The sequence below is a fragment of the Oncorhynchus mykiss genome, chromosome 2 (genome assembly GCF_057628025.1).
Source record: "Oncorhynchus mykiss isolate SJ-2025 chromosome 2, ASM5762802v1, whole genome shotgun sequence".
In the NCBI taxonomy this organism is placed as follows: Eukaryota; Metazoa; Chordata; class Actinopteri; order Salmoniformes; family Salmonidae; genus Oncorhynchus; species Oncorhynchus mykiss.
Genome location: NC_143023.1, coordinates 91,749,894 through 91,776,295, shown reverse-complemented (window position 1 = coordinate 91,776,295; position 26,402 = coordinate 91,749,894). Strand labels below are relative to the sequence as shown.

Here is a 26,402-nt window from a genome sequence, read left to right as displayed (position 1 = left end):
CCATCAAACAAAAGACAGTTTACATTTCCCTGACAGACCAACAGTGAGAACTACACAGACATTAGTGCCCAGTATGGACCAAGTTTGATCTTTAATTTCAACAGGGGGAAAAAATACATTGCGTTATGAAGCCATTTCATGGAGGAAAAAAATATTTACAAGTTTATCAAGAGGGGTCAAACCTCTACATAGATTGACAGCACATCAGTAAACAAAAAATGGAATCAGCTGTAAGGATTTGAAGCACTTCTTTCCAAAAAACAAGGTGTTCTGATATCCAAACTATTCAGATAGGCTAAATATATTTATAATATTTATAATATTTATATTTACAGAATACCTTAAATATACAACGTCCACCATGTATTCTATAAACAAATATCATAAGTTATTTAGGCACATTTTTGAGGGGGGTTTGGTTGGGGGGGTTCAGTTTCAATGCCATCCTTTTGCTGTTTGCACTATATTGTACTTACACTAAAGAAATGTGGTCAGTATTGCATCATTGCCAACACGTATGTCACCCAAAGAGGCTGCGCTGCTATTAATCTCAGAACTCTGGGCCAGAGGTGAGGTCATAATGTACACAGGCATTCTACAGCAGGACCAGGGGGGACAACACTCAACCTGCATCTTCCAGAGACAGACAAAAGGCCCAGTCCCAAATCTATCCCTCAGGTTTGGGGTCAATTCCATTTCAATTTGGTGATTCAGGAAGTAAACTGAAAAATTCACATCGCTTCCTCTATGAGAACATTTTTAATTTCAGTTTACTTCCTGAATTGAAATGGAATTAACCCCAAACCTAATCTTCACTTGTCCCTAGCCTAAGTCCCTTGTTGAGCAACTATAGCAGGCTTGGTGGAGTGTCCACCTTATTGCTTACACCAATACTGTACTGTCTTGTCAACTAAGAGCTTCAGGACGGGGCTGAGGGGTTCCATTTGGGACTGAGCCAAGGAAGGACTGGGTGGGGAAGACAAAAGGAGATAGTATGTACAGTATACATTGTGCACACCTTTTTAGTTGTTTTTACAGCAAAACGGGAAAAGGACAACATGAAGGGGAGCAGCTACGATATCTATAAAGAATATACAGTAAAAATATAAGAGTAAAAATATGCAGATGACGATTCCCACGACTAAACGCACGCAAAAGAGGGATTGGTTGGCCAGCCAGTAGGGCGGAGTACCAGAAACAACATGCTATAAGTCTGACTCGGGCATGTCCGGCATGTCGGCCATCAAGTAACCAATACCATATCGGCCGTTGGGGGTGGAATCGGGAACCCCTCCGTTCTGCTTGCGGTAGATGCTGTTGCCGGGCATGGGCGAGGGCGACTTGGCATGGATGAGGCTGGCGTCGTCCTCCTCCTCGGGCCTGGCTATCTCCTGGATGATGCAGCCCTTCTTGTATGAGATGGTGGAGACGACGCCGGCGTTCTCGTCGATGATGTTGAAGTAGCGGAGGAAGAACACCACGGGCACGGGCATGATGGCCATTACCACCAGGGAGATACAGACCGCCAGGCCCCACGGAGTGTAGCTCAGGGATTTCTCACTGGCCTGGAGGGGGAGACCGAGGGAGGTTAGAGGTTACTACTACTGTACTACTACTACTACTGTTTACTATTGTAGCTCATAGACCTCTCACTGGCCTGGAGGGGAGGAAGGTTTATCAAGGTTCTGACTAGACGGAGTACAACTACGACCAGAATGTTACAACCGGTCACCAAGGATACCAGACAGGTAAACACATTGACACTGATACTGACACTAAAACCACGGGACAGAAAGTTGAGCTCGTGATAATAGTGTGAAGTCCTCTTGTCTTACAGTAAGTCTAAGGGCTCTATTCAATTCGTATCATGTTAAGTTCAGCCTACAGCGTGATTGGAAGTTAAAGGCACTGTTTCCGCGTTAGCTCAATAGGAAATTGCCTTTACATTTCTGTCGCGCTTCGGCCCATAGTCCTCTCCTCCATCTGTGCTGATCTTGATAATCCAACAGTGTAGTATTTATGACGCTAACATGGCAAAGCGCATATCGAGTGTTCCTATTGGTGAAGCTAACATGGCAAAGCGCATATCGAGTGACTTCTCCAGGTACATTACAAATCGGTGTGGATAAAGGAGACAAGAAGATAGTCAGGGAAAAAAGTATTTGATCCCCTGATGATTTTGTACGTTTGCCCACTGACAAAGAAATGATCCGTCTATAATTTTAATGGTAGGTTTATTTGAACAGTGAGAGACAGAATAACAACAACAACATCCAGAAAAACGCATGTCAAAAATGTTATAAATTGATTTGCATTTTAATGAGGGAAATAAGTATTTGACCCCTCTGCAAAACATGACTTAGTACTTGGTGGCAAAACCCTTGTTGGCAATCACAGAGGTCAGACGTTTCTTGTAGTTGGCCACCAGGTTTGCACACATCTCAGAAGGAATTTTGTCTCACTCCTCTTTGCAGATCTTCTCCAAGTCATTAAGGTTTCGAGGCTGACGTTTGGCAACTCGAACCTTCAGCTCCCAACACAGATTTTCTATGGGATTGAGGTCTGGAGACTGGCTAGGCCAATCCAGGACCTTAATGTGCTTCTTCTTGAGCCACTCCTTTGTTGCCTTGGCCGTGTGTTTTGTGTCATTGTCATGCTGGAATACCCATCCACGACCCATTTTCAATGCCCTGGCTGAGGGAAGGAGGATCTCACCCAAGATTTGACGGTACTTGGCCCCATCCATTGTCCCTTTGATACGATGAAGTTGTCCTGTCCCCTTAGCAGAAAAACACCCCCAACTAATAATGTTTCCACCTCCATGTTTGACTGTGGGGATGGTGTTCTTGGGGTCATAGGCAGCATTCCTCCTCCAAACACTGCGAGTTGAGTTGATGCCAAAGAGCTCCATTTTGGTCTCATCTGACCACAATACTTTCACCCAGTTGTCCTCTGAATCATTCAGATGTTCATTGGCAAACTTCAGATGGGCATGTATATGTGCTTTCTTGAGCAGGGGGACCTTGCGGGGGCGCTGCAGGATTTCAGTCCTTCACAGCGTAGTGTGTTACCAATTGTTTTCTTGGTGACTATGGTCCCAGCTGCCTTGAGATCATTGACAAGATCCTCCAGTGTAGTTCTGGGCTGATTCCTCACTGTTCTCATGATCATTGCAACTCCACGAGGTGAGACCTTGCATACATCGAGCCCCAGGCCGAGTGAGATTGACAGTTCTTTTGTGTTTCTTCCATTTGCGAATAATCGCACCAAGTGTTGTCACCTTCTCACCAAGGTGCTAGGCGATGGTCTTGTAGCCCATTCCAGTCTTGTGTAGGTCTACAATCTTGTCTCTGACATCCTTGGAGAGCTCTTTGGTCTTGGCCATGGTGGAGTTTGGAATCTGATTGATTGATTGCTTCTGTGGACAGGTGTCTTTTATACAGGTAACAAACGGAGATTAGGAGCACTCCCTTTAAGAGTGTGCTCCTAATCTCAGCTCGTTACCTGTATAAAAGACACCTGGGAGCCAGAAATCTTTCTGATTGAGAGGGGGTCAAATACTTATTTCCCTCATTAAAATGCAAATCAATTTATAACATTTTTGACATGCGTTTTTCTGGATTTTTTTGTTGTTATTCTGTCTCTCACTGTTCAAATAAACCTACCATTAAAATTATAGACTGATCATTTCTTTGTCAGTTGGCAAACGTACAAAATCAGCATATGCCACGTAGGAGTGGAGAAGAATCTTGCACATCCCATCGACTGAAACAATAGTCCATTAAACTGAACTATTGTGTAGACCACAGTCGAGTGGCGACTCACCAGGTCCTTGATCCAGGCGCTGTAGCTGGGTGGGGTCATTCCCAGCTGGATCACACTGGAGCCCAGCAGCAGGATGAGCAGCAGGGGGGTCACGTACTTCCACATGTAGTAGTAGAACCGGAACGGAGTGAAGCCCAGCATGTCCTTCAGATCCTCAAAGAACCTGGGGAGGAGGAGAGACGGAGACGGGATACCACCACAGGAGGTGAAAAAACATAATGGTACTCAGTTTAGACTGTGTTGACTTTGGCAATTATGTTCAACAGGTGATAGGAGATAAAAGTAGTTTAGTGGTATTATTTCACAATTACTTTTCATGTTCAGCTCATTCTGAATACTGAGTCAAATACTGTTTTTTCCATTGTATTTGGATGGACAGCTTTGGATTTTGAATTAAAGTGGAGAAAACCACAGATTACTGCCATTCTGTATATGATTTGATATGTACTGTACATACTTGTCAGTCCCATAGACCCAAGCAACAGCCACATTCTCCAGGATGACCACTATGAGCAGAGGCAGTGTGGCAGAGTAGTCATCGAACATGGCCACCCAGTAGTTCCCAGAACGTTGGACGAACAGCAGGCCAATGAAAAAGGCCAGCAGACAGACGCCCACTGATACAGGAGGGAGACAACATGGACGTTATTGAAACGGTGCAAGGGGGAGAAATGCCATCCTCGTTAACAGAATTCATGCACAATATTTGTCAACATGTTGCTGCACTAATAAGTGTATCAATTCTAAAACATTCTCTTTGGTGCCAGACATCTGCTCTGCAGTAGAGGTAGTATTATGACATCATTATTAAGCCAGAAGCATAAGAGCAAAGAGACATAACACATGCACCTGGCTAATACCATTGACCTGTTATGATGGCAAACACACATCAAGAGTTCAGCTGAGGATACATTTTGGGAAAGGTCTACCTCCACAAACTGACACATAGGCTCTTTCCGTTTTGTTTTTCCTCAATTCTTTGACTCTTTTTCTCCTCTGAAGAAAAAGGTCAGAGAGGAACCTTGGACCTTCTCAAAAAAAGATTGAGAAGGAGACGAGGAGATAAGAGGAATCACAAAGTTGAAATGAGAAATAATGACCCATCTCTTCCTTCATCCCCTCTCTCTGACTGACCTGTGAGGAACTCCTTGCGGACTTTGAAGGTGTCCACCAGGGGTGTGATGATGCCTTCGATGGTTCCGAACATGCTGCCCAGGCCCAGGTTAACCAGCATCAGGAAGAACATGACAGACCAGAAGGGAGACGCAGGGAAGTGGGTCATGGCCTCTGTAAAGGCGATGAAGGCCAGGCCTGTACCCTGCACTGCCTGAGGAGGACGAGGAGCAGGAGGATGGGGAGCAGGAGGAGGAAGATGAGGTTTAGTAATATCCACTTCTAGTAAGGCCTTTGTCCCCAAGGAATCACATGATTGTTAACTTGAGCCATGTTGTAGATCTACAGGGCCTCTGTGTCTGATGCTGTGCTTTCCTGTTAAGTCAATACCTTATTAATTATTCACACTGAGTTGGAACACACAAGTAACAGCAAGGGAACAGAAATGCACTAAAGTAGCAGTCTACCAAACGCTGTTGAATGAAAGGGGAAGCAACTTAAACCAAGCGGCTTCCTGGAAATCTCAAAGTGTGTAGACAAGATCTAGAGATAGGTCTAACAGTCTGTGGGAAACCGCATTCAGTAACACTTTACAGCTTCTTTGTTATGACACAAAGAATGTTCATTGGATAGGCGTAGCTAATCCTGGTTTGAGACATGACAGTGTAAAGTCAGTTGTCGTGATGACACCATGTGTGACACCAGTTTTCATGACTGCTTGTGTTTTCTTCAAGTAGAATGCTACCTAAGTAGCATTATGTACCTATTATGATCAGAAAAGATACAAAATGACATATCACCGTTCTACATTCTATGAGCCCCGTTACGTCAGATGTTGCGACGGCCGTCTGCACTGACCAACACATTAGAATGATGTGCTGTACCTGTCAGAAGGCAATGGCCCCTCACCTTGTTGAGCTCTTCCTCGATACTACAGGAGCCCAGACCCAGAAGCTGGTAATCCTTCTCCATCACCTCTCTGATGAGCACAGTCATCTTTTGGTAGTCCTCAGCGCTCACAGTGGCGCTGAAGTTGATGTGGTGGGGGATCAGATCACGGCTGATCTCGTTCCCCAGCAAACCCACTATCTTCTTAGTGTTCCTGAGAGGTAGAAAATGAAATAAGACCAGATTAAATGGACACTTTCGTAGACTTTGCTAATGTATTCTAGGCCTTATTGCTAATATCTTAAAGACCAGGAATGGGTCACTTTGATTGGGGTGGGGGTTACAATACATCTGAAATTATCATGAGAGGCCGCAGTGGCTCGTGGGTCTGCATACCCAAATCCATACCCACACATGCAGTCAGAGCCGACCCTAGCCTTTTGGGGGCCCTAAGTGACATTTTGTTGGTGGGCTCCCCCCACCTTGTGAGCAAAATATTTTTGTGTCCCCTCTTGACAGCAGAGACCCACTTTTGCAATTTTATAACTCACTTCAAGCAATTCTACTGATTTTGCCATGGGGTGGAGAGAAATGTTTGCTGTTTTTAATATGATATCTGAGTGACAGTGACTAACAAAATCAATGGGGGCCCCCTATCGGTAATTCGGCCATGATTACTACAAGTTTAGAAAGCTGGCTGGACTAACTTACAAATCTAAAACATTTTATCTTACATGGGCTAATTGAGTGACTGTCAGTGACTAACATAAAAAGAGATACATTTCTCATGCACAACCACATTTTGAAATTGCACCTTGTATATTGTACTATTCTAACTCTCAACAGCAAGTTGAAACCACAACTGGGTTCCTAAATTGATCCGCTGGTCTACAAAAGGGGAGCCGCTGGAGGGGAGCCGCCCTCCCAAACTTCATGTCAGCTTCAAAAAGGCAGATTACCTTTGAGGCACAATGTTTTCCTTTCCCCCCTTTCTGTCCAGTGTGTTCACATACTTAGTATAATAAATACATTTGAATTGATTCATTGACGACAGCTTAATTGCATATCCATACTTACAGCGCGACACACTTGCCGTTCATGATGTTGGCCTTGAAGCCGAGCACAGCAAACACCACCAGGGTGGCCAGCACAGAGGTGAAGAAGTTGATGAAGGAGACCAGCACTGCGTCAAAGTGGCAGTTGTTGTCCCGCTTGTTGTAGCTGGAGAAGGCTATGACGCCTCCGAAGCCCAGGCCCAGGGCGAAGAAGACCTGCGTGGCCGCCTCACGCCACACCTTGGCCTCCAGCATGATCTCCAACTGGAAGGAAAGAAAGAATGGACATTTTAGGTGAGGTGTTGACAAAAGGAAGATCAACTGGAGTTGCGGACTCATCTCTCCTTGCTGTGGATTCATTTGACAAACATTTGGCTCTTTAGGACAACACTACGCTATTTATTGTAGGAATCTGTGCCCTCCTAGTAATGGACAAACCATTGTTTGGACCAGTGGAGCAGAGCAGTGGACATGTGAATCATGGTTGAGAGTGTCAAATTTGTCAAAACTGTGGAAGATTAAACAAGGACACAACATACTGAGAGCATATCCATCATGCCACTGCCCTCAAATATCCTACAGCTATCTTTGTGTGGTGATAGGCTTAACACAGTTACAAGGCACATACTATACAGCACACAATGAACCCTGCTTTTGATGTCTCCTTCCCTGCACACAGGAGACGCAGCGAAGGCCTTTGAAGTAGGAAGATGTCAGCCGTGTGAGAAGCAGCAGACACATGAGACTGTTGTGAAATGAACGGAACACACCGCTGTGGATGTTACATAAAGCAGGGAGCACCGAGCGACTCCTGTTACCATGGTGAGAAGTCTGCCACCACAGCAGAGTCCAAATTAGATTATTCCTTTTGCCTGAGTTGCCATTGGGCCACGGCGGCTGAGTAGCCAACCTATAACAGACTACTGTATTTAAAAAATATATATTTCTGACACATTTTCATTTAACATGGCCTTCCTCTTTAGTAAAATGAACAATGTTGAGGGCCATTGCTGTTGAATAGCTGAGCTCCGGTAAAAATCTATTTTTACATTTATGGCACATTTTCAGTCGATATATTTTCCTTCCTGTTTCAGTAAAGTTAACAATGTAACATTGATCCACAACTGGATCAAACGAGTGCATTGGATCAAAGAAGAGTACATAGATTTTTCTATTGTGTTATTTACTGTACGTTTGTTTATCCCAAGTGTAACTCTGTGTTGTTGTTTTTGTCGCACTGCTTTGCTTTATCTTGGCCAGGTCGCAGTTCTAAATGAGAACTTGTTCTCAACTGGCCTACCTGGTTAAATAAAGGTGAGTTAAAAAAAATAGATATTTTAAAAAGTGCATTGGATCAAACAAGTGCATAGGCTAACTCTCTGAAGAAGTCTGTTTCCTGACTTTGCCTGGGTGTGAACAAGGCACCATTACATTGGGTGAAACTATAAAGCAGCATTATTGTACCTTAGGGGTTAGGGTACTGTACCTTGGGGGTAAACATGTGTCGGATGCCGTCCACAGAGCCTTTCAAGAGCAGAGCCCGAACCAGGAAACAGATCAGCACCACGTAAGGGAACAACGAGCTGAAGTACATCACCTGTAAAACAACCACAACAGAAGAACAAACGTCTTGCAACTCGTACATTACAAAGTGAATGGCTGACTTGGAGACTTTACTTATTGACAAATCTGTCTCAGACCCTGTCTCTCTGGGGTTAATAACTATATAAACCCTTAAATGTACACAGAGAGATAACGTCAATCACATGGATGTCAAACTCTCCTGGCTCAAAGTAGATGAGAGCTTGACTGCATCACTACTTGTCTTTGTGAGAGGGATTTACATGTTGGAAATACAGAGCTGTCTGTTTAAACTACTGGCACACAGCTCAGACAACCATGCTGACCCCACAAGACATGGCACCAGAGGTCTCTTCACAGTCCCCAAGTCCTGAACAGACTATGGGAGGCACACACTACTACATAGAGCCATGACTACATGGAACTCTATTCCACATCAAGTAACTCATGCAAGCAGTAAAATGTGTTTAAAAAAAATAAAAACGATAAAACTACACCTCATGGAACAACGTGGACTGTGAAGAGACACCCACACACATGTACATTGTAATATTGTTGTATGGTGGTATTGTACATTGTAATGTTGTATTGTACATTGTAATATTGTTGTATGGTGGTATTGTACATTGTAATATTGTTGTATGGTGGTATTGTACATTGTAATATTGTTGTATTGTACATTGTAATGTTGTTGTATGGTGGTATTGTAATATTGTTGTATTGTACATTGTAATATTGTTGTATGGTGGTATTGTACATTGTAATATTGTTGTATGGTGGTATTGTACATTGTAATATTGTTGTATGGTGGTATTGTACATTGTAATATTGTTGTATTGTACATTGTAATGTTGTTGTATGGTGGTATTGTAATATTGTTGTATTGTACATTGTAATATTGTTGTATGGTGGTATTGTACATTGTAATATTGTTGTATTGTACATTGTAATATTGTTGTATGGTGGTATTGTACATTGTAATATTGTTGTATTGTACATTGTAATATTGTTGTATTGTACATTGTAATATTGTTGTATGGTGGTATTGTACATTGTAATATTGTTGTATGGTGGTATTGTACATTGTAATATTGTTGTATGGTGGTATTGTACATTGTAATATTGTTGTATGGTGGTATTGTACATTGTAATATTGTTGTATTGTACATTGTAATGTTGTTGTATGGTGGTATTGTACATTGTAATATTGTTGTATGGTGGTATTGTACATTGTAATATTGTTTTATGGTGGTATTGTACATTGTAATATTGTTGTATTGTACATTTTAATATTGTTGTATGGTGGTATTGTACATTGTAATATTGTTGTATGGTGGTATTGTACATTGTAATATTGTTGTATGGTGGTATTGTACATTGTAATATTGTTGTATGGTGGTATTGTACATTGTAATATTGTTGTATGGTGGTATTGTACATTGTAATATTGTTGTATGGTGGTATTGTACATTGTAATATTGTTGTATGGTGGTATTGTACATTGTAATGTTGTTGTATGGTGGTATTGTACATTGTAATGTTGTATTGTACATTTTAATATTGTTGTATGGTGGTATTGTACATTGTAATATTGTTGTATGGTGGTATTGTACATTGTAATGTTGTTGTATTGTACATTGTAATATTGTTGTATTGTACATTGTAATATTGTTGTATGGTGGTATTGTACATTGTAATGTTGTATTGTACATTTTAATATTGTTGTATGGTGGTATTGTACATTGTAATATTGTTGTATGGTGGTATTGTACATTGTAATATTGTTGTATTGTACATTGTAATATTGTTGTATGGTGGTATTGTACATTGTAATGTTGTATTGTACATTTTAATATTGTTGTATGGTGGTATTGTACATTGTAATATTGTTGTATGGTGGTATTGTACATTGTAATATTGTTGTATTGTACATTTTGTGCTGTGGACATGTAGTGGTGTGATATGGTTTATTTTGTGATGTGTCTTAATGTGTCTGGACCATAGGAAGAGTAGCTGCTGCCTTGGCAACAGCTAATGGGGATCCATAATAAATACAAATCTCTGAAGGTACCTCTTCTGGGCTTTATTGAAAGGGATCTCTGAGGCTGCCTCTGTTGTCCCCTCCTGACCTGTGGGGGTGGCAGTAACCCATAGAGAAATACACAGCCATGCGGACCACTATACAGTGAGTGGAAGAATACAGAAGAAGTAACAAGTGATTGAAGTCAGTGACGCAATAGGAGGTCCTATCCCAGGGGAGGTCTACTCTACTGAACTGCTATGGGGCCAAGGGTGCTGACCGGCCTCTGGGTCAGGGCCCACACAAGAGCTTTTGTACCACTGTCCCACTAAGCTGACAGAGGGAGGGGCCTTCTTGCTTTGTGCTTGGTGATATACTGTATTATATCTGGGAGGATACTAGGAGATTGTGGTTGAAGAGCGGGGTGGGTAGGTTGAGTCACCACACAGGCTCTGAGGCGTGGTTTAAGATTTAAGATGGTTTGGAGTTCACTCATGAGCAGGGTTGGGTTCAGGGGTGGGCATGCCTGATGGCCTCTAAAGGGCAAACCAGGTCAACTGGAGGGACAGATAGAGCTTAATCCTGCGCTGGTCAAACAGTTGTGAAGGCCTAAACTTAGACTAGGTGTTAAAATGACACCCTGAATGCCTAAGCTTAGACTAGGTGTTAAAATCACACCACCTGAATGCCTAAGCTTAGACAAGGTGTTAAAATCACACCACCTGAATGCCTAAGCTTAGACTAGATGTTAAAATCACACCACCTGAATGCCTAAGCTTAGACTAGGTGTTAAAATCACACCACCTGAATGCCTAAGCTTAGACTAGATGTTAAAATCACACCACCTGAATGCCTAAGCTTAGACTATATGTTAAAATGACACAACCTGAATGCCTAAGCTTAGACTAGATGTTAAAATCACACCACCTGAATGCTTAAGCTTAGACTAGATGTTAAAATCACACCACCTGAATGCCTAAGCTTAGACTAGATGTTAAAATCACACCACCTGAATGCCTAAGCTTAGACTAGGTGTTAAAATCACACCACCTGAATGCCTAAGCTTAGACTAGGTGTTAAAATGACACCACCTGAATGCCTAAGCTTAGACTAGGTGTTAAAATCACACCACCTGAATGCCTAAGCTTAGACTAGGTGTTAAAATCACACCACCTGAATGCCTAAGCTTAGACTAGGTGTTAAAATCACACCACCTGAATGCCTAAGCTTAGACTAGGTGTTAAAATCACACCACCTGAATGCCTAAGCTTAGACTAGATGTTAAAATCACACCACCTGAATGCCTAAGCTTAGACTAGATGTTAAAATCACACCACCTGAATGCCTAAGCTTAGACTAGGTGTTAAAATCACACCACCTGAATGCCTAAGCTTAGACTAGGTGTTAAAATGACACCACCTGATTGCCTAAGCTTAGACTAGATGTTAAAATCACACCACCTGAATGCCTAAGCTTAGACTAGATGTTAAAATCACACCACCTGAATGCCTAAGCTTAGACTAGGTGTTAAAATCACACCACCTGAATGCCTAAGCTTAGACTAGGTGTTAAAATGACACCACCTGATTGCCTAAGCTTAGACTAGGTGTTAAAATGACACCACCTGATGCTGTAACGGTTTAAGCTCCATTTCCCTTCGGGCCATGGGATAGGTTCAGCACACATCACTGCATTCTGTATCAGAAAGTAGGCCGGCCCTCTTTGAAGTCTACTAGATCAATGCATTGCAGTTGTTTTTGTTTATAAAGCCCTACTGCAGACACTTCCACCATTCCTTACTTTATTTAACCTGCAGACGTACGAGCTCCCAGACCTGATCACAGGGATGGCTAACTCTGGAGGGCCCTTTGAGCCCTTAGATATGCCTTCATTTTTTTTTTTTTTGCACCTTACATGTGGATTGATCTCCAATGTACTTTAAAATGGGAGGAATTGGTGCCTGTAGGGAACTTCAGGAGAATGTGTTTGTTTGTCATGATTGGGGTGGCAGGGTAGCCTAGTGGTTACAGCGTTGGACTAGTAACCGGAAGGTTTCAAGTTCAAACCCCCGAGCTGACAAGGTGCAAATCTGTCGTTCTGCCCCTGAACACTGTTCCTAGGCCGTCATTGAAAATAAGAATTTGTTCTTAACTGACTTGCCTAGTAAAATAAAAATTGTGTTTTGCTTTTTTGTTTAATAATGTGTATTTTAATGTGGATGTGTAGTTAATGTGTGTATTTTAATGTGGATGTGTAGTTAATGTGTGTATTTTAATGTGGATGTGTAGTTAATGTGTGTATTTTAATGTGGATGTGTAGTTAATGTGTGTATTTTAATGTGGATGTGTAGTTAATGTGTGTATTTTAATGTGGATGTGTAGTTAATGTGTGTATTTTAATGTGGATGTGTAGTTAATGTGTGTATTTTAATGTGGATGTGTAGTTAATATGTGTATTTTAATGTGGATGTGTAGTTAATGTGTGTATTTTAATGATGAGTAGTTAATGTGTGTATTTTAATGTGGATGTGTAGTTAATGTGTCTATTTTAATGTGGATGTGTAGTTAATGTGTGTATTTTAATGTGGATGTGTAGTTAATATGTGTATTTTAATGTGGATGTGTAGTTAATGTGTGTATTTTAATGATGAGTAGTTAATGTGTGTATTTTAATGTGGATGTGTAGTTAATGTGTCTATTTTAATGTGGATGTGTAGTTAATGTGTGTATTTTAATGTGGATGTGTAGTTAATGTGTGTATTTTAATGTGGATGTGTAGTTAATGTGTGTATTTTATTTAGATGTGCATGGTTTCAGCATTGACTCCCTGTCAAAATAAAGGTTAAATATTATTATTTTTGATCAGTCATGGAAATTAAAGTGCTGAAAACATGTTGACTAGCTGGAGAACAAGCTATAGGATGAAAAATACAGGAGTTTTGGCGCAGGTACAGCCGACTAGTGCAGGGTAACGCTACCTGGAAAAAATAAATAATGTTTTTACAAATCCATACTTGGGAGTGAAAGTATCGATATAATATCCTCCAAATGAATATTTGCGATTTGCAACTGAATGGATATTTTTTCCTCCATCACTATCTATCGTTACGGCAACTCAAACTTGCCATAACGGTGCTTTTACTTTGATGCGTTCTTTTGTAGCTCCACATCATTTTATGTCAACAATGCCAGCAAAAAGTAGATTTTGAGTGCAAAATTAATGAGCCATTTAGTACCCAGCCATTCAGTACACTCCCTCTTCACCACACAATCAGCTAAATGTTATTTATTTTCTCCCTCAGTTTCTTTTTTTGTGAGTACACTCCTAACAATCATGCAAAAGAGAGCATAAAACCATGGCAACCGGTCTGCTTCCCTCTCTCCCTCGGTCTTTCTTGCACCCTCATACCCACACACAGAAAGTAAAAAGAAAATGTAGATCCCAGTGGGGATACTCCTAGGAATAGGCTTTTGTAAACGAGGGGCGAGAGGGACATTAATATTCTTTTGTGTGGCAAAGCTTCAAAGGTTCTCCTGCTCTAGTCCCTTCACTAGGAGTGGAAAGGAAAGCTCATAGCCATTTCCACTCTCTCTCCAACTTAAAAGGCCATCGAGACCGTTGTGGGGTCCAAAGAGGGCCTCACACTTGTTCATTGTTAGAGGCAGTCCGGGATCTTAAAGGAGAATTTTCATTTTTTACAAACAAATCTCTATTTTTGACATCAATGGCATGTTAAAGAAGGGTCCAGACACCTTCTTTTGTGATTTCACATGTTTTTAAGAAACTTACCCCAAACAGCAAATCACTTCCTCATCCTCGTTGTTGTATCAGGGCTCCATAAAAACATGAACAAAGGCTCCAAAAACACCCAAATACACTGTTTTAGAAACTGAAAAGATCTCAGCATTGTGATGCAGGTCTTTAGATGTTCTACACATTAAATTGTGTCATTCCAAACTTTATCCGCAATGTTATATTCCCTTTTGCGCGACTCATATACAGAAAAGGTGTATGGACTATTCTATAACATGACATTTTCATAAAACATTTAGATTTAGTTCCAAAAAAAAAATTGACTTCTCCTTTAAGCACACCAAATTCGTAACATATTGTACGAATTGTAAAAATATATATAAATTGCAGGATGTGACATATACAAAATAGATGAGGTAGTACACAATTGGATGACATAGTACACAAAAAACAAGGACCTGTTTTGGTTGGTGAGCACCGCTTTCAAAACTACTGGCTGAAGAGGGCACAAAACGTATTCCCCCTCAGGAGACTGAAAATATTTGGCATGGGTACTCAGATCCTCAAAAGGTTCTACAGCTGCACCATCGAGAGCATCCTGGTTGCATCACTGCCTCCGACCGCAAGGCACTATAGAGGGTAGTGCGAATGGCCCAGTACATCACTGGGGCCAAGCTTCCTGCCATCCAGGACCTCTATACCAGGTGGTGTCAAAGGAAGGCCATAAAAATGGTCAAAGACCCCAGCCCCCTTAGTCTTAGACTGTTCTCTCTGCTACCGCACGGCAAGCGGTACCGGAGCATCAAGTGTAGGTCCAAGAGTCTTCTAAACAGCTTCTACCCCCAAGCCATAAGACTCCTGAACATCTAATCAAATGGCTACCCAGAATAATTGCATTGCTTATCATCTATGCATAGTCACTTTAATAACTCTACCTACATGTACATATTACCTCAACTAACCGGTGCCCCTGCACATTGACTCTATACCGGTACCCCCCTGTATCTAGTTTTGCTATTGTTATTTTACTGCTGCTCTTTAATTACTTGTTACTTTTATTTCTTATTCTTATCTTTTTAAAGCTGCATTGTTGGTTAGGGGCTCGTAAGTAAGCATTTCACTAAGGTCTACACCTATTTTATTCAGCACATGTGACTAACCACTGCACGGTAGCCATTTTATATGTAATCTTATACATTCAGAACAGATGTAAAATTGGTATTTTACAGTATATGTACATTAGTAGGTTGCTGCCGGTAAACATTCCTTGGAGTGATATGAAATAGGTCTAATCTACATTCGCCCAAAAGACTACAGTCAAACTATAGTCTATAGTCAAATCAGCCAATAACATTTGTATGGTAACAGCAGTCACCCCAAACTGTGTAGCAATCTAAAGAGAATGACAATGTTCAAGATACAGTGCCTTCAGGAAGTATTCACACCACTTGACTTTTTCCAGATTTTGTTGTATTACAAAGTGGGATTCAAATGGATTTGACGACAATATAACCTCCGGTTATGAGGATGTGAGGATGACGGTCCGATGTCAGAATGGTTCAGATAGTAACTACAGAACAAAGCCAACATCAGCGTGAGCTTTGGTTGCGAATGGTATGAACTTTGAACTCTTATTCACTACAGAAGTGATACCTCCTAGCCGTTGAGTTAGCAACAGCCGCTGCAAACGAGGGTTAGGAAGGAACAGACAGAGTATCCCGTCTACCACACAACAACGTTACTACAACGTATCGAATTTACCAGCAGAGACATTCTTCAAAGGACTCGGTTGGGCAACACGGCCTTCCATCTACCACCAACCTACCGAAGCGCAGCTCAGAGTAAATATTTATTATATTTTCCTTTTCCAAATGGGCGGTAATTTAGAATGCATAAGATACTGTATTTACGATAGCACAGCTTCGCCCTTTGTTCCTCAGTCTTCCCGCTCTTTCACTCAAACCCATCCCCTTTCCTTCGTGTAACAAGCTGTCATATCTGTTCCGCCTGCTAGGGAAATTTTCCTTTATGACGTAATTTGTAATCAAGTTATGATGTAATTATGTGTATGTGTAATTCTGTGTGATTAGTTAGGTATTTAGTAAATAAATAATTCAACCCAATTTTGTATTGCTGATTCAACTTTTTAGCCAGGGTTAATGAAGATGACCAAGAACTTACAACATTCAGATGAGACTGAATTAAGATGACGATTAATATTGACTGCTATTGATGTAAAATATTACTAGGTCTTTAAGAGTTTACTCTGAAGATAATGGCTCTATAAATATTATTTTGTGGTGCCCCGACTCTCTAGTTAATTACATTTACATGATTAGCTCAATCAGGTAATATTAATTACGGATAAATTATTTTATAGAATAGCATGTCATATCCCTTAATCCGGCATAGCCAAAGACACGACAACAGTAACTATCTAGCAAGCTTTTTTTCTTTCACTTGCTCTCTCTGTCTTACTTGCAGACTTAGGTCAATTTCCCATCGTCTCACTCTCTCTGTCTCTCACTCACTCACTCACTCACTCACTCACTCACTCACTCACTCACTCACTCACTCACTCATTCACTCACTCACCTTCCCAGAGGACTGGATGCCCTTGATCATGGCGAGGCAAACCATGGACCAGGCAGCCAGCAGACAGATGGTCATCCTCCAGTTGAGGCCTCCGCTCTCAGAGATGGAGTCAGAGATGTTCAGAGCCTCACGGTACCAGTAGTACGTGGTGGCCGAGCTCTTCTCACACTCAGGCACTACGTCTGGAGGGAGGAGGGACAACATGTTACTGATGAAACAGGTGCAGAACACCTGGAGTTGAGTTTCTGTGGTCACCTCACTCAGTAGAACACACTTTATAATGGATTACTGTGAATGTACAGTATGGCTAATGGCTTACTGTATTGCTGTCACTGGGTGGTATGAGCACCATGGCTTAATCACACACTTTATGTGAACTTGTACACTAGTTATTAAGAGACACTCATTAGGGTAGTTATTGCCTCGTGTGTCGTGAAGGTGTGAGCATGTGATGGGTGATGAGGGTGTGTGTGTGTCTTACACGTAGTGGTTTTGTTCTTGACCAGGGGACACTCGTGCCATGGCAGAGGCTGCTGGAAGGACTGGGAGAAGTAGAAGAGACTCCACCCTATAATCACATTGTAGTAGAGGGCCACAAAGAAACACACCTGCAGTACAGAAACAGGTTAGTGTTTAAAACACAATCTAAATCATCACTACCTAATAAACGCACATCACTCACTCAAATCAATCAATCAAACGTTATCGATATGGTGCTTATTATAAATGCATTTGTCTTAATGAGTTTTCTAGCAACCCTAACAGAGCAAGCGAAGGCGACACACTAGTTCAACAAAATCAGTTTAACATGGTACCATCCTCAAACAGCACGTGCTATCATGATTAGCAATGTTTTCATGGTTGGCAGTGTTATCATAGTTGGCAGTGTTATCATGGTTGATGGTATTATCATGGTTGACACATGCTGCCAGTTAGTTCACAGAAAGTTGTTGGTGACACGTGACCTATTCAGTACCCAGAATTCCTTCTGCTCTAACCTGGCTAATCAAATGATCTCCACTGCGTTGTGGCTGTTAAGAAACAGAGACCGGAACACAATGACTCATGGAAGTAGTTTATACTGGCTGAGATGACATGGAGAAGACTTGTCTTGTCATCTTTCAATTCATTACCATAGAAGGATGCTAAGGGTAGATGGGTTTAAAGAAAAAGTGTGTGTGTTCGCTTGTGAAGCAGAAAGAAACAGTCCTGTGTGCTTTCCCCTTTATTCTAAGGAAATGTGTATGGTGGCCATATAAAGGACGTCACGCTGCTTGCTTAGCGAGTACCGCTTCCTCCTGAGTCGACTAGAACACAGGACCTCTGCTTTGCTAGCACACAACCTCCCGAAGCATCTTACCAGTCGGCACCACATAAAATGCTAGCTATTCTCTGGTGCAAGTGGGGACAGGCTGAGGAGTAAGTTTCACACATGCCCATGTGCTACACCCACAGTCTTAGTAGCGGTGAAGCTAACTTCACTCACCACACAGCTGGCGAAACCGATGCCCCCCAGGCGAGGACTGATGTAGTTCCACACCCCGATGCTGCCCCTGCGGATCCGCTGCCCCACTGACAGCTCCAGGAAGAACAGGGGGATGCCAATCACAATCAGCAGAATGAGGTAGGGAACCAGGTACGCCCCTGTGGAGAAGAACCAACACACACAGGGTCAGAACTATGTCACACACAAACACACACTCTGTGTGCACACAGCCACACACACACAAACAAACAAACACACACACACACACACAGCTACACACACCAGTTTTGCCTCTGTGTGTCCACATAAGTATTTTGATCTGGAAAGAAACTCAGGTTTTAGATTACCCAAACTGATCTGGAAAAATACTCAGGCCTCAGATTACCCAAACTGATCTGGAAAGATACTCAGGTCTCAGATTACCCAAATTGATCTGGAAAAATACTCAGGTCTCAGATTACCCAAACTGATCTGGAAAGATACTCAGGTCTCAGATTACCCAAACTGATCTGGAAAAATACTCAGGTCTTAGATGACGCAAATTGGTCTGTGGCTACTGGAATCATAATGATGACATTCTTTTTAGGTTGGAGTCATTAAAACTAGTTTTTCAACCACTCCACACATTTTTTTTGAACAAACTATAGTTTTGGCAAGTCGGTTAGGACATCTACTTTGTGCATTACACAAGTAATTATTCCAACAATTGTTTACAGACAGATTATTTGATTTATAATTCACTGTATCACAATTCCAGTGGGTCAGAAGTGTACATACACTAAGTTGACTGTGCTTTTAAACAGCTTGGAAAATTCCAAAAAATGATGTCATGGCTTTAGAAGCTTCTGATAGGCTAATTGACATAATTTGAGTGAAATGGAGGTGTAGCTGTGGATGTATTTCAAGGCCTACCTTCAAACTCAGTGCCTCTTTGCTTGACATCATGGGAAAATCAAAAGAAATCAGCCAAGACCCTGAGAAAATTTTTGTGGACCTCCACAAGTCTGGTTCATCGATGGGAGCAATTTCCACATGCCTGAACGTACTACGTTCATCTGTACAAACAATAGTACACAAGTATAAACACAGGAAGGAGACGTGTTCTGTCTCCTAGAGATGAACGTACTTTGGTGCGAAAAGTGCAAATCAATCACAGAACAACAGCAAAGGACCTTGAGACGATGCTGTAGGAAACAGGTACAAAAGTATCTATATCCACAGTAAAATGAGTCCTATATCGACATAACCTGAAAAGCCGCTCAGCAAGGATGAAGCCACTGCTCCAAAACCGCCATAAAAAAGCCAGACTACAGTTTTAAACTGCGAAGGGGGACAAAGATTGTACTTTTTGGAGAAATGACCTCTGGTCTCAAGAAACAAGAATAGAACTGTTTAGCCATAATGACCATCGTTATGTTTTGAGCAAAAAGGGGGAGGCTTGCAAGCCGAAGAACACCATCCCAACCGTGAAGCACGGGGGTGGCAGCATCATGACGTGGGGGTGCTTTGCTGCAGGAGGGACTGTTGCACTTCACAAAATAGATGGCATGAGGAAGGAAAATGATGTGGATATATTGAAGCAACATCTCAAGACATCCGTCAGGAAGTTAAAGCTTGGTCGCAAATGGGTTTTCCAAATGGACAATGACCACAAGCATACTTCCAAAGTTGTGGCAAAATGGCTTAAGGACAACAAAGTCAAGGTATTGGAGTGGCCATCACAAAGTCCTGACCTCAATCCTATAGAAAATTTGTGGGCAGAACTGAAAAAGCATGTGCGAGCAAGGAGGCCTACAAACCTGACTCAGTTACATCAGCTCTGTCAGTAGAAATGGGCCAAAATTCATCCAACTTATTGTGGGAAGCTTGTGGAAGGCTACCCGAAACATTTGACCCAAGTTAAACAATTTAAAGGCAATGCTAACAAATACTAATTGAGTGTATGTAAACATCTGACCCACTGGGAATGTGATGAAATAAATAAAAGCTGAAATAAATCATTCTCTCTAGTATTATTCTGACATTTCACATTCTTAAAATAAAGTGATGATCCTAGCAGATCCTAAAACAGGGAATTTTTACTAGGATTAAATGTCAGGAATTGTGAAAAACTGAGTTTAATTGTATTTGGCTAAGGTGTATGTAAACTTCCGACTTCAACTGTATATTCTTTCCAGACACCTTCAGGGAGAATGACTAAGACACAGCCCATAATAGCACAGGTCTGTAAAATAGAATCCCAATTTTTCAGTTTTTGATTTGTTAAAAAAGTTTGAAATATCCAATAAATGTCGTTCCACTTCATGATTGTGTCCCACTTGTTGTTGATTCTTCACAAAAAAATAAAGTTTTATATCTTTATGTTTGAAGCCTGAAATGTGGCAAAAGGTCGCAAAGTTCAAGGGGGCCGAATACTTTCGCAAGGCACTGTATGCATCTGCTGGTCACAGATACCTTAAACAAAGGAAAACCAGTCAGTATCTGGTGTGACCACCATTTGTCTCATGCAGCACAACCCATCTCCTTTTGCATAGAGTTTATCAGGCTGTTGATTGTGGCCTGTGGAATGTTGTCCCACTCTTCTTCAATGGCTGTGTGAAGTTGCTGGGTATTGGCAGGAACTGGAACACGCTGTTGTACACGTCGATCCAGAGCATCCCAAACATGCTCAATGGGGGACATGTCTGGTGAATATGCAGGCCATGGAAGACCTGGGACATTTTCTGCTTCCAGGAACAGTACAGTACATCCGTACAGATGGCACGGATGAATGAATGGCACGATAATGGGCATGGTATCACTATGCATTCAAATTGACATCGATAAAAAATGCAATTGTGTTCGTTATCCATAGCTTATGCCTGGCCATACCATTAACCCCCCACCACCATCAGGCACTCTGTTCACAACCTTGACATCAGCAAACCGCTCGTCCACACAACGCCATACATGTTCAACATGTATGGTAGACATTCCTGCAGTCAGCATGCCAATTGCATGCTCCCTCAACTTGAGACATCTGTGGCATTGTGTTGTGTGACAAAACTGCACATTTTAGAGTGACCTTTTATTTTCCCCAGCACAAGGTGCACCTGTGTAATGATCATGCTGTTTAATCAGCTTCTTTATATAACACACCTGTCAGATGGATGGATTATCTTGGCAAAGCATAAATTCTCACCAACAGGGATGTAAACATATTTGTGCCCAAAATGTTAGATAAAATACCTGGTACTCCCTGTATATAGCTCCACATTGATCTGGTACTGTTACTTCCTGTATATAGCTCCACATTGATCTGGTACTGGTACTTCCTGTATATTGCTCCACATTGATCTGGTACTGTTACTTCCTGTATATAGCTCCACATTGATCTGGTACTGATACTCCCTGTATATAGCTCCACATTGATCTGGTACTGGTACTCCCTGTATATAGCTCCACATTGATCTGGTACTGGTACTCCCTGTATATAGCTCCACATTGATCTGGTACTGGTACTCCCTGTATATAGCTCCACATTGATATGGTACTGGTACTCCCTGTATATAGCTCCACATTGATCTGGTACTGGTACTCCCTGTATATAGCTCCACATTGATCTGGTACTGGTACTCCCTGTATATAGCTTCACATTGATCTGGTACTGGTACTCCCTGTATATAGCTCCACATTGATCTGGTACTGGTACTCCCTGTATATAGCTTCACATTGATCTGGTACTGGTACTCCCTGTATATAGCTCCACATTGATCTGGTACTGGTACTCCCTGTATATAGCTCCACATTGATCTGGTACTGGTACTCCCTGTATATAGCTCCACATTGATCTGGTACTGGTACTCCCTGTATATAGCACCACATTGATCTGGTACTGGTACTCCCTGTATATAGCTCCACATTGATCTGGTACTGGTACTCCCTGTATATAGCTTCACATTGATCTGGTACTGGTACTCCCTGTATATAGCTCCACATTGATCTGGTACTGGTACTCCCTGTATATAGCTCCACATTGATCTGGTACTGGTACTCCCTGTATATAGCTCCACATTGATATGGTACTGGTACTCCCTGTATATAGCTCCACATTGATCTGGTACTGGTACTCCCTGTATATAGCTCCACATTGATCTGGTACTGGTACTCCCTGTATATAGCTCCACATTGATCTGGTACTGGTACTCCCTGTATATAGCTCCACATTGATCTGGTACTCCCTGTATATAGCACCACATTGATCTGGTACTGGTACTCCCTGTATATAGCTCCACATTGATCTGGTACTGGTACTCCCTGTATATAGCTCCACATTGATCTGGTACTGGTACTCCCTGTATATAGCTCCACATTGATCTGGTACTGTTACTCCCTGTATATAGCTCCACATTGATCTGGTACTGGTACTCCCTGTATATAGCTCCACATTGATCTGGTACTGGTACTCCCTGTATATAGCTCCACATTGATCTGGTACTGGTACTCCCTGTATATAGCTCCACATTGATCTGGTACTGTTACTCCCTGTATATAGCTCCACATTGATCTGGTACTGGTACTCCCTGTATATAGCTCCACATTGATCTGGTACTGGTACTCCCTGTATATAGCTCCACATTGATCTGGTACTGGTACTCCCTGTATATAGCTCCACATTGATCTGGTACTGGTACTCCCTGTATATAGCTTCATTATAGTGTATTTGATTTTATTCTTCTTCTTGTGTTACTATTTTAAACTCTACCTCGTTGGGAAGGGCTCGTAAGCAAGTGGTTCACGATAAAGTCTTCACCAGTTGTGTTCGGTGCATGTGACAAATAAAATACTTTTTTTTTGCTCGTTTTGATTTATTTATTTTATTTTTCTGGGTTATGTGTGTATTTATTGATTTATTGCTAGGTATTACTGCCCTGTTGGAGCTAGAAACACAAGCATTAGGTATTACTGCCCTGTTGGAGTTAGGAACACAAGCATTAGGTATTACTGCCCTGTTGGAGCTAGAAACACAAGCAGTAGGTACTGTATTACTGCACTGTTAGAGCTAGAAACAGAAGCATTATGTATTACTGCACTGTTAGAGCTAGAAACACAAGCATTAGGTATTACTGCCCTGTTGGAGCTAGAAACACAAGCAGTAGGTATTACTGCACTGTTGGAGCTAGAAACACAAGCATTAGGTATTACTGTCCTGTTGGAGCTAGAAACACAAGCATTAGGTATTACTGTCCTGTTGGAGCTAGAAACACAAGCATCTCGCTGCACCTGGTACAACATCTGCAAATCTGTGTACACAACCAATACACTTCAGATTTTATTTGTCATTGGTTGTTGCTGTGTGGTTAGAATAAGGGTTATTTAGGGGGGTTTGCTAGTATTGTGTGCTGTTATTGTTGCTTGTTGCAGCATGTTTATCATTGTCTTATTTGGTGGTTGTTACTAGGTTATTGAAAGAGGAGAGACGGAGACAGACTCAGACAGTCATGTGACCACTGTACTGTTGATCTTGAGAGCTCTGATCACCAAGGTCACAGTCTGGTTTTGACAGACGTGCACCACAACACAACAGGAGGTTCACACACTTAACATCCATCCATACATACACACACACACACACACACACACACACACACACACACACACACACACACACAGACACACACAGGCACACACACACACAATGGGGCAGGCTAACCTTCCCAAATCCTAACCATAATGGCAGGCGACTTCTATTCCTTAACCTATAAGCACAACAGCCACTCACCCCCTCCGTTCTTCTGACACAGGTAGGGGAATCTCCAGACATTGCCCAGGCCTACAGAGAAGCCCACCTGGGCCAGGATGTACTGCAGCTTGCTGTTCCAGGCTGGTCTCGCTGCATCATCCTCTGCGTCCGAGCCTCCATCCTCCACGTCCATGTCTCCATTAAGGTCCTTTCCTTCCCCAGCACCTCCGCTGCCACCCACAATCAGCGAGCTCTTCTTGAAGGAATCATCACACGTGTCCTCATTGGATAGCAGGTCCCTGACAGACTCTGTGACATCGTCGTCAAGCTCTCTCTTGACGGCCTTGCTGTTTTTGGGCATTTGATAAAGCAGAGAGCAGAGAGCAGCAGTGGAGCAGAATGTCTTTGGGCTGGTAGCGGGAGGCAGTTTAGTTCTGAGGGCTTAAAGGTGGACTGTCGGATAAAGACTCTGTATTGGAGGTGTGTGATGGAGGGTTGTGAAGGAGTTGTTTATTTCTTCATTATCACCAAAAGCTTGGGGCAGGAAAGAAAAATAAATGATTTAGCGTATTGTACTCATATTCAAAATTCAATATTCATTATTTCAGGGCAAACAGAGTGGGGTTGTCATAATTATTAGATGTTGACACAGGACCCGTTTTATGAACATTAGGCTACAATATTGATATTTTCTTCATTATCAGCGAATGCCAAAAGGAAAGCAAACAAAATCCTAGGGTATAATATCCATAATTCCAGTAAAGGCAGAATGAGAGTGAGTATTGGTGATATCACCACTCTCTGATGCACATAGAAAGAATTATGGTTTCTGTATTTACTGAGAGAAAGAGAAGAGAAGAGATAAAGAGAAGGGAGGAAGGAAGTAAGGGGGGTGTCTGTCTAGGTGTAAAAAACAAGTTTCCGTTCTCTATTTCAATGAAACCACAAAAAGGCCACGTTTTTATACTGTGTGCTGTATGATCACACTTTAATTGAATATAATCACCCCTAATATCTTTCATCAGACAGAAATTGTATAGTCTGGATGGTGTCCAACCTCGTGTGTACGCTTCTTAGAAAACTTGCCATGGGCAGTTGTTGAGGATAAACGATATAATGATTCAATAGTATTCTTTGTATTTCTGTTTATAATTTTTTTTTACATTTTCAAATCATATTTTTGTCACAAGGAAATAATATGACAAATGTGACCAAAATCTTTTGATGCCATTGTCTATTGATTGGTTACTTTGACGCAATGACCAAAACATGGAAAGGCCATCGCTATCTCTGGAGACAATTCGGTATCCGCGCGCCCAAATAATTGACGCAGAGCACGAGGTAATTTGCATACGAACCCAAACACTCGTTGTAATCGCAGCTCAACGTGAGAGCAGAGAAAACCTATAAACGAAAAAAAAATAGAAAAACGACCCAGAATATAGCCCTAAATGTATTAGTATGATAGGTGTAATGTGATTACAATTCGGCACTAGTTTTCCACATTGTGAGTAAAATAAGACCACAATGAAACAACGTTACCATGGTGCAGATTGTAGCAGCCTATGTATTGCCTTTCACCGACAAGTGGTTTAAGCGATTAATAGGTTTCCTGTGGCCACTTTCAGATTAGCCTCGTTTTAAAAGCATGGCCGTAATTTCATCAGTAAATAAACGTAAATGATAGGCCTAATAGTCTGAAAATGTTAAATTCCTTTTAGGGTGCAGCTGGAATAGTCTGTAGCTATAGCACACAGAAAGATACAACCTACCGGTATTCATGTTGTCTTTATAATAACATTTGACTACTGTATTAATATGCATGTGCATTTCCATGTATTATGAATAGGAAATAGTTCCATGTTCTTATTGAATACGCCACTGTATGGCACATTCCGCTATAAAGGCTAAATTAAGCTATTAGATATGCTATACATGTGTGTGTGAGAAAAAAACATGATTAAATGCATAAATGCCGAAAAAGCAATGGACCATACCTGGCGCCATATGAGCTATTGTGTATTCAAGATACAATTTGTTCTAGGAATGAACATCAATGAATTCCTCACTCCCCGCCCAACCCATCTCTCTTCTCCGTGCCATCCCTGTGGGGTATTTCATCATACACTCCCTGGCCACATCCTGCGCATTGCCACCCTATTCAGACCCACACATCTATTCCTTTGAAATGAAATGTACCTTTAGTCGTCTTCAGTAAGATGGGGATGTTGGTCCTTTTCGGAATGATGCGTATCAAGGAATGAAATTGTGACAGAAGCACATACACGGGGCAGACATCATCACTTGTAGGCTAATGCGTATATGGTGCTGTATCGCCGCTGTGGTGTTGTATGAAACAGACAC

General features: G+C 41.7%; 1 protein-coding gene across 1 annotated transcript; it reads right to left on the bottom strand.

Annotated features, from left to right (window-relative positions):
- Positions 1–61: 61 nt before the first annotated feature.
- slc6a15 (solute carrier family 6 member 15) lies at positions 62–26,402 on the bottom strand. The gene is made up of 12 exons (XM_021576786.3): positions 26,238–26,402; positions 24,078–24,572; positions 18,317–18,474; positions 17,312–17,438; positions 16,831–17,012; positions 8,368–8,478; positions 6,904–7,145; positions 5,848–6,040; positions 4,960–5,152; positions 4,283–4,442; positions 3,826–3,988; positions 62–1,565 (listed from the first exon to the last, which is right to left on the bottom strand). The coding sequence occupies exons 2-12, from the start codon at positions 24,397–24,399 to the stop codon at positions 1,206–1,208; spliced, it is 2,211 nt and encodes a 736-aa protein (XP_021432461.1). The 5' UTR covers positions 24,400–24,572; positions 26,238–26,402; the 3' UTR covers positions 62–1,205.